At 41.9% G+C, this 8,329-nt stretch overlaps 1 protein-coding gene across 2 annotated transcripts; it reads right to left on the bottom strand.

Annotated features, from left to right (window-relative positions):
• Window positions 1-296: 296 nt before the first annotated feature.
• On the bottom strand, window positions 297-8,227 carry supv3l1 (SUV3-like helicase). 2 transcript variants are annotated; one of them, XM_080032297.1, is made up of 16 exons: window positions 7,807-8,227; window positions 7,600-7,677; window positions 7,095-7,202; window positions 6,867-6,981; window positions 6,500-6,668; window positions 6,077-6,188; window positions 5,863-5,940; window positions 5,614-5,705; window positions 5,289-5,469; window positions 5,045-5,138; window positions 4,561-4,680; window positions 4,345-4,444; window positions 3,926-4,006; window positions 3,554-3,730; window positions 1,979-2,127; window positions 297-1,488 (listed from the first exon to the last, which is right to left on the bottom strand). In XM_080032297.1, the coding sequence occupies exons 1-16, from the start codon at window positions 8,084-8,086 to the stop codon at window positions 1,089-1,091; spliced, it is 2,334 nt and encodes a 777-aa protein (XP_079888423.1). In that variant the 5' UTR covers window positions 8,087-8,227; the 3' UTR covers window positions 297-1,088. The 2 variants fall into 2 exon arrangements, with proteins under 2 accessions (XP_079888423.1, XP_079888424.1); XM_080032298.1 differs by having other exon boundaries at window positions 7,600-7,672; window positions 7,803-7,857.
• Between the last annotated feature and the right edge of the window lie 102 nt (window positions 8,228-8,329).

The raw sequence follows: 8,329 nt of genomic DNA, 5'->3' as shown, positions 1-8,329 counted from the left end.
TGGTGACATGATACTCCAGACCTTTACTGAGGTTCTTCAGAAACTTAGATCATCAAAATATTAGGTATTTGGCAAAGGGCATGGAGATAAAGAAGTGGCATTCTTGTCAGTGACATACTTTACAAGTAGGTAGTTTTTTTTTTCTTTTTTTAACATATGATTAAATCTTCCATTTAAAAGTCACATGTGAAAATCATGGTAATTGCCATTCAAAAATGTTACTCCCTTGCTAGCTGGCACATCACAATATAAACATGAAACCAAGTAATTTAAAACATACATATTTAATAGACCAATGTAATTACATTAAATGTATAAACCAGACAAAAATATGGCATCTCATTTACAGTAAAAGGGCTTCACTCAGTTCAATCTATTCAAAATGTTTACAGGAACTGCAAATCATTTAAGATTAGTTTCACTGCATATGCATCAGGCTTCTGCTGTTGTAAAGTTTTAAATTTGAGTATAGTTAAACAAATGAAAGCAAACTGGCTCCAGACCGGCATTAGACAGAAACACTGCATTTAAACCTGTTTACTCATCATAATGCTTCTAATACAGCGTTTACCACACTGACATTGTGGTAAGCATGTTTCTTGTCAGTCTGGAGCTTAGAACTGGTAGCTCATGGGTGGATCCTGGCAGGACATGGCTAAAACAGGAGCCCATTAGCCCATCATGAATCTCTTCCTTGTAAGCCAAATTCAAGGGAGTCAGTGAGGTTAGTTTTACATTAAATACCAGACAGGTTGCAATGTGATTCTTCTAACTGTGCAATATTTTCTGCTCACACTGAAATGGGAAAATCCTTCATTAGGAACCCGATCCTTCAGCAGAGCGGAGAGAACAGCCAGTGGTTTAGTTACCTACAATAACAAGAGTGGGATCCCAGCACTAGTTAAAGTTTGTACATTTGTATGTTGGAAGAAAAACATACGCACAGTGAAAAGGGGAAAATGACCTGACAACCTTTAAATAACAGTTTGCCAAGGTTTGGATCTGTTGTTACAAGTCTGAGTTTTTGATCCCCATGGGAACAGCATTGATCGATTGATGTACAACAAAACTATTGTTTTTTTGTGTCCTCATTTCTTCTTCTTTTTCCGTTTCCCTTTGTTGTTATTTTGATGGTCTGTATCTAGTGCGCTCTGATTGGTGAAGTCCTGCTTTTGATCTTTGGACCACTCCCTCTGCAGCTGCCTGAGCAAATCAGGAGTCAACAGGCCGTCTCTCACCAGGCGACTGGCCAGAGAGATGTCCATCTGACTTTTGCCACCGGTTACATAGTTACTGCCGGCAGCTCCACTGTTAGCGGCTGTCTTTCCCCGCCTGGCGCTCTGTGTCTGCAGCGGGTCAGTGATGGCTGGGTCAGTGGCTTTGATGAGCCGGGTGATGTTTCGGACGCCCTGTTGGATGATGTCATCGAGATCCCGCTGGATTTCACGAACGTAGGCCGTGTCCGGAAACATGTCCATGAAACGGTAGCTACAGAGACAGAACAGTAGCAATGCAATGACATTTCATGAAGAAATATACAGGTTGAACATTTGAATATTATGGAAAACTCCATTCAAAAAGTGAAACTTTTATGTATTTTAGATTCATTACTCAAAGTGAAATGCGTCAGCCCTTTATTTTTTATTTTTATTTTTATGATTACGGCTCAAAATTAGAAGACAACATAAAACTTTAAAAAAATTTAATTTATTTTACTTTATGTGTAATGAATCTAGAATATTAAATATTAAATTAGTATTTTTTTTAAACTTTCAATTCATCTTCTATTTTTATTTAGATGCACCTGTAATGTTATACTGTAAGCAAGTGTTTAAAGGAATTAATATGTTGATCATTATAAACCCTGTTTCATCAATCAAAGTCAAATCAAACCAAAAGATCACTGAATCAAACAACAACTGCCCTGAATAATCCCATTTAAGCGACAGGTAGAGAGGAAGTGGAAATATGAAGTTACCTCAACCATAGGTACAGATCTAACACATCGTGAACAGCTTCCAAATGAACCAAGTCTTTGATGTTCTTGGGTGCCGCCAGTGGCCAGCTGACGTGGCGACAGACCCAGTCAAATGTCAGAGGTTCGTCCCGACTGAACTGACGGGCAAACTGAAAGAGAGACGAGAGTCAAATCATGTGCAACAAGGCTCTAAGTACAGAACTTTATGCAAAGCTTCAGTGACAAGAGAATGGACGGCAAATATGAAGAAGTTATTCTAGGGAGGAGTGCAATAGTGTTGCCAAATTAATCCAACAATGATCATCAACACCAACATTAGAAACTACAACTTGACCCTAATCTCAAAGGTTACTTGATAAGGACAATCATTTAATTCAGGATTAATATTTTATTTCTTTATCGGTGTGACATATCCATAAAGTGAGCGAGCAAAGGTGCATTGCTTATAAAAAAGTATTATAGTACTTTATAGAACTTGATAACAACTTTTTTTTTTACATAATTGAAATCTGTTGTCAGATCGGAACAGAAAAATTTAAATTAAAGTAAAAACAAATGTCTAAATTTATCAATTGAATGAAAAAAAGATAAAGCAAAAGTCAGTGTGTCTGATTGATGATAACAGATCCAATCTTGCATTGTGTCGCGCATGTCCGACCCAAATAAATATCAGGTAGATGATAGGCAAACATCTCAATCTGCAGTCGTTGCTGTTATTCTTAATTATTTGTTTTTGTTCTAACTAGGGCTGTTAAAATTAACGCGTTAACGCAGGGTGATTAATTTCTGGAATTAACGCATGTGCAGAATGATCCGCCCCGTGCATCCCACCGGCTCTGTACTACAGTCACTCTAACGTTATGTCTGACCCAGGATCAGTAGCTGCGCGCAGCCAAACATAACAGCACGCTAGCCCATGCCGTGTTTAAATCTGCTAACGGTCACGTCTGTGCCGGGGGCATAGATAGTATATAAAATCAACTGTCGCGGGTGACAGTTGATGTCGGGAGCAACAGGAGGAGAAACATTGTCCGCTCTGTGCAGAGCCCGCAAGGACTCAAACGTCTGCAGTTTTCAGAGGTGTGTGTGAGTAGACATCAACATAACGTCGGCTTCCTTGCACAAATGAACAGTCCCCTAGGACGTATTCACGCGTTCAAACACACACACACCGTGGACTGTAATCAAGTTGAATTCAAGAATGCACCACCTATAGATTCACCAAATAAATGCCATTATATAGCCTATATTTGCCCAAAGACATAGTAAAGAGACAGACCAATTTAATTATGGTGTGGTAGGTATATATTTTAGTTTGATTTAAATTTATTTTCAGTATTAAAACCATCATTTGGATTTTCAATTAATAAAAATACTAATTTTAAACATATCCACCTTCTGTCATTTATCTTTCCGTTCATACAACAATATACAGAGAAAATATGAATTTTTCTGGCATATTTGGTAAAATTAATCGTGATTAATCCACAGAATCCTGTGATTAATCTGATTAAAAATTGTAATCGTTTGACAGCTCATTCATTCGTTTGACAGCTCATTCATTCTCACCCTTACCTTTAGGAAGGAGGTGCATACAAAAGGTTGCTTCTTGTTGATGGGAGCAGTACAGAAGACGTAGCGTGACCTCAGGTTGAGTGGGATATGCTGAATCATATCCGCCAGGAACTTGAAGTCGTCGATGTTGCAGACAAAATACATACCTTCCACCTGAGAAAGGCTGACAAATATGTCCTATGAGAAAGAGCCAGAAAGAGAAAGGAGTAACCAAGTGGCCCAATGGCTTTGGGGAAGATGCAATTACTTCAGTTATGCCCTTCCCTTGCAGTCTTTGATCTCAACCAAATAGAGCAACTTGTACAATACACATGGATGAGTCCGAGTAGGTTTAGACAGCATGAAAAAGTTGACATGGTTCTATATACTCACAACAAGGTTTGACAGTGTGGCATCAGGTAGATGATAAGCAAACATCTCAATCTGCTCTGCTGTAGGATGGAGACCTGCAGTCTGAGACACAGAGTAGAGGGATGAGCATCAGGAACACAAGATATGTGTCATATTCTACTGAGGAGATACACAGTGAAGCTGGGGGTTTTGCGGTAAACTTAGAGCGTGTTTTTTTTTTGTATATATTTTTTGGCATTTTTTATGCGTTATTGATAGTGAGAAGAGACAGAGGTGAAATGGGGCAGAGAGGGGAGTGACATGCAGAGAACGACCGCGGGCGGGAATCGAACCCGGGTCTGCTGCTGGGCCCGGCCCGACACCAACTGAGCTAAGGGCACCCCCAAGAGTGTGTGTTTGAGTGCGTGCAAGCGTGTGATCGTGTGTGTGTGTATGATCACCTCTATGGGTTCTACGGAGTGGCTGAGTATGTCCTTCAGAACTGGCAGATCATCTCTGTGCATGGTGGTAACTTGTCCCTCTGAAAACTTGGAGGAGAACCTGTGAGAGGTAGCGTAGGAGGCAGGTTTAACATTGACTTGACAGAAACTAACAACAGCTTGATCATACCTGGATTTACTCTGAATTGAGATCAAATAAGTTAAACTGCGACTGACCTCCCTGCACGGCCAGAGATCTGCAGAGCTTGTGATGTGCTGATGGTCTCCATTTGTTTCTCCCCTTTCTCATTAATATTAGGCTTTATCAGACTGTTGAAGATGATACGTTTGATACTCCTGGAGAGAGAGAGGGGGAAGAAAGGCAGACAAATAGATTGGAGTTGAGTTGATGCAATCGACACAATTTCTTGATAGAAATTGGACAATTACATTGCCACTGAAGCTACAGCTTGAAGATGAGAGTCTTGTTAAAAGCCCTCTGATATGTAGGATTAAATCATTCCTGGCAACTCTTATTGGTTTACAGAAATATTTCAAAATTAATAACTATATAATATATTTTAAAATACTGACAGCACACACGCTACTTATTTTAGAAATGTACATATTTCATTGGGGTAATATAAATGCTTATTTATTATGTTTTTAAATTATTACTGCTTGGGGGGGGGGTATACCTTGAAGGTAAAACGTTACTTACAGGTTGAGGCCCATTCCAATAGCATCTGTAGCAACCAGTATCTTGCAGGGGTCATCAGGGTCGTTGAACTTCTTGGCCTGTGACAGTTTGGTGCCTGTAAATGACAGAACAACTGAGCTTTGTGTCCGTCACACAGTATGGAGCTTAACCACAGACGTTCCCATCACACAAAAAGGCACATTGGGCCATTTCCTCTGCACACAGTCATACATCTACAGTATGTAATAAAAACACTCAAACTCACCCGGCGGTAAGCTCCCGTAAATGACGGCACATTCCAGCCCTCTGGCCTCAATCTGTCTGCTAATGGAGTAGATGTCATTTTTACTGAAGCAGACAATACAATCTCCTTGACTCAAGTTGTCTAACGACTCCACAGCACGGTCTAAGATTGAGAATGGAGTTAAACGCTTGTAGGTGTGGACCTAAAGAGAGGGAAAGGAGTGTGGAGACAAAAGAGTGGGTGGAGAGAGAGAGAGAGAGAGTTTACCCAAAGGACAATGATTTTAATTACATTGAATAACAGCAACAGAGACACTCCTCTCTTCCTGCTTCCATTCTAGCCTCACCTCCACCTCCTCTCCAGTGGTGTACATCAGCTCTCTGATGAAGTCTATGGCTGCAGGTTCCCCACACACGTGGATCTCCTCTGCACAGAGACCTGCACAGATACAAGGTGTTCATCATTCAAGAGTAATGGCAGAATCAAAGGCACAAAGAACAAAAATAACTGAAATACAAACCATGAGGTCTAAGACACTGTGCAAAAGGTCTTGTGTGTGTATTTGACTTGATGTCTTTGAGTGTGAGTTACAAACCCAGCAGTGCTCTGGTCCAGGCCCAGCCTCTGGAAAGATCTCTTATCATTTGAATTTCATCGATTACAGCCACTTCATCTAAAGACAACAAAATAACTTCATTTGAATCAGTGCCTACATTTCTACAGTATCATACATCAAACACATGTAATTGGTTGTTGTCATATTTATTTATATGACAACAGAAATGTTTGCATGCGTTCATAGTTCTTACAAGGCGTGGTGACGCTGCACATCTCAATGGTACATGCCACATGTCCAGCTGGACGACCCTCCTCATCCATGAAGGTCCTCTCCTCTCCAGTGACCAAGTCACAGGGCACACCCTGCCAATACACACAAACACACACACAGGCCAACCGTCAGCAACCAGGTATGGTGAGGAAGAGATAAAGGATGAAGTGTTACAAATACAGACAGGATATACGCAGTAAGATAAAGACAAGAAAAAAACTACAACGCTTACATACATGTCTATTCCCTGTTGTTTACACACAATTCAACCAGCAATAGTTGGGTCTGGGATTGTGTCACTTGAGGCAATTTATCAGATTTTACACAGCTCCCGTTTACCAATACACAACAGAGCTCCCTAAGACCTGCTAACAGTTGTTGACAGAAAAAGTCAGATACGTACGGCCTTGTTGCTCTTCTCAAAGATCTCGTGGGCCAGTAGCTTCAGGGGTCCACAGTAGACTCCAGACTTAGCAGCCAGGTAGCGCTGGATGGCATGGTAGGTCTTACCACTGTTAGTGGGGCCAGCATGGAAGACCACCTTCCTCTGGATGGCACGAGCCTCAGGGTACCTAATGAACACGGACATGCACAAAAGAAAACTGTGACCACAAAGTAATACTGTGAGCGATCTCTGACCCATTCATGCATACACATGGTGACGTATTGGACCATCACAGCGGAAGTAAAGTTGTGAACCACTGTCAGTGCAACATTGTTAACATCATATGTATAAACAGCACAAGCAGGCCTGCCTCTATAACACATACCAGTTAGCGGGGACTCTAAGATCTGAGATCTTTCTCAGGTCATCCATACAGTCCAGCATTGGAAAGATTTGTCTTGCATGACGCATGAAGTACGGGTAGATGTCATCTACATGACCTGGGGTACAAGAGACATTTAAAGTATATTTGATTTGATTTCACTAGAATTAAGCCATATTATCTAGTCAGAACAAGTGCATTTTCAAATGTGATTAAAAAAACAACACACACCTGCTCCGAACGAGATGTCACTAAAGATGATGTGCACATCTGCAGGGAGTGATGTCACCTCCAGGACATACTTCCTGAAGCTAATGAAGGCCTGGTGGAACAGACGAGCTGTGTGTACAAACACAAAGAACAGACACACAAGGCTTGCTTTACGAAAGCACGCTGGTACGATTCACAAACACAAGGGAACATAAACGACAGAAAGCGAACATGCAAGGTAGCGCCCTTAGTGTGTGTCAGTCAGTGTCACACTCAAGGAAACTTCAAACGGAGGAAAAAAGGAGTTGGGGACCAAACCCCCAACCTTCACCCTGATCCAGACTAAGTTAACAACCACCCCAGGTAATAATATGAGAGTTAAAGAATACAAATACTGTCAATATGATCACTATAATGGGACAGTGAGTGATTTATCAGTTATTGATATGACTGCATTAAAGAGAATGAGGTGTGTTTTGAGAACAAAGCCTTGCCAACTGTAAACAGATCTGTAGCTGTTTCTCACCATCCAGGCCGTGTTCTGCCGCCAGCTTCTGCATCTCCTTCTTCTTATAAAAGCGGTTCATGACTTTGAGCAGCTCATCTGTGTCACAGGGAAAGAGAGAGAGAGTGAGTGAGTAGTGAAACAGAGAGAAGACACACATGGAATGGCTTTAACATGTACACATTAAATGCAAATAGAGTAGCTTGGGTGAGTTAGTAGTTCACTGACTTTTATCGAGCGGCTGGGTGAGCTCTGCTCCCACGCAGCCATCCGCCGAGGTGTCGGTCTTCAGGGAAACGGGCACGAACAGAGAGGTGTCCACCGGTTTGGAGGAAGAGCTGTTGGATGAGACATTTCTGCTCCGAACCACTGAACCAGTCTCTTTGTGAAACAAGCCAGACCCAGAGGAAGGCACATGACAGCTGCCAGCCGCGGCGGTGATGCGGGTGCGGGGGCTTATGTGGCGGTGAAGCCGAGAAAACAAGTACATGCACCGGTTCACTGACATCGCAGCGAGCGGTTTTACAGCCCAAGTGTGAGCTCCTTCCGTGGGCTGCGTATACAATGTCGCTACAGTCCCTCCATGCTGCTAAACATGTCTAAGTCGGTCTAAATATGTGCATAACGCTTCCACAGAGGACGGTCAACACTGTCCTCTTCCTGCTGACACAACGTGGGACAGGACCAGTCATTCTGTAGCGGCCGACAAATGTGCCTGTCCTAAAAATGATGTGTATTCAAGTACTACGAC

The sequence above is a fragment of the Ammodytes marinus genome (assembly GCF_949987685.1).
Source record: "Ammodytes marinus genome assembly, chromosome: 1".
In the NCBI taxonomy this organism is placed as follows: Eukaryota; Metazoa; Chordata; class Actinopteri; order Uranoscopiformes; family Ammodytidae; genus Ammodytes; species Ammodytes marinus.
The sequence above is the reverse complement of the archived record's forward strand: the minus strand, read 5'-3'. Positions and strand labels throughout refer to the sequence as shown.

Bases quoted from the DNA above. Each gene is read 5' to 3' on its own strand.
- supv3l1 (XM_080032297.1), bottom strand. From the start codon at position 8,086: ATGTCAGTGAACCGGTGCATGTACTTGTTTTCTCGGCTTCACCGCCAC. The intron at 7,203-7,599 runs GTGAGAAACAGC...TTGTACACACAG, and splicing joins GGCAGAACACGGCCTGGATG to CTCGTCTGTTCCACCAGGCC. The intron at 4,007-4,344 runs GTGATCATACAC...TCTGTGTCTCAG, and splicing joins ACTCCGTAGAACCCATAGAG to ACTGCAGGTCTCCATCCTAC.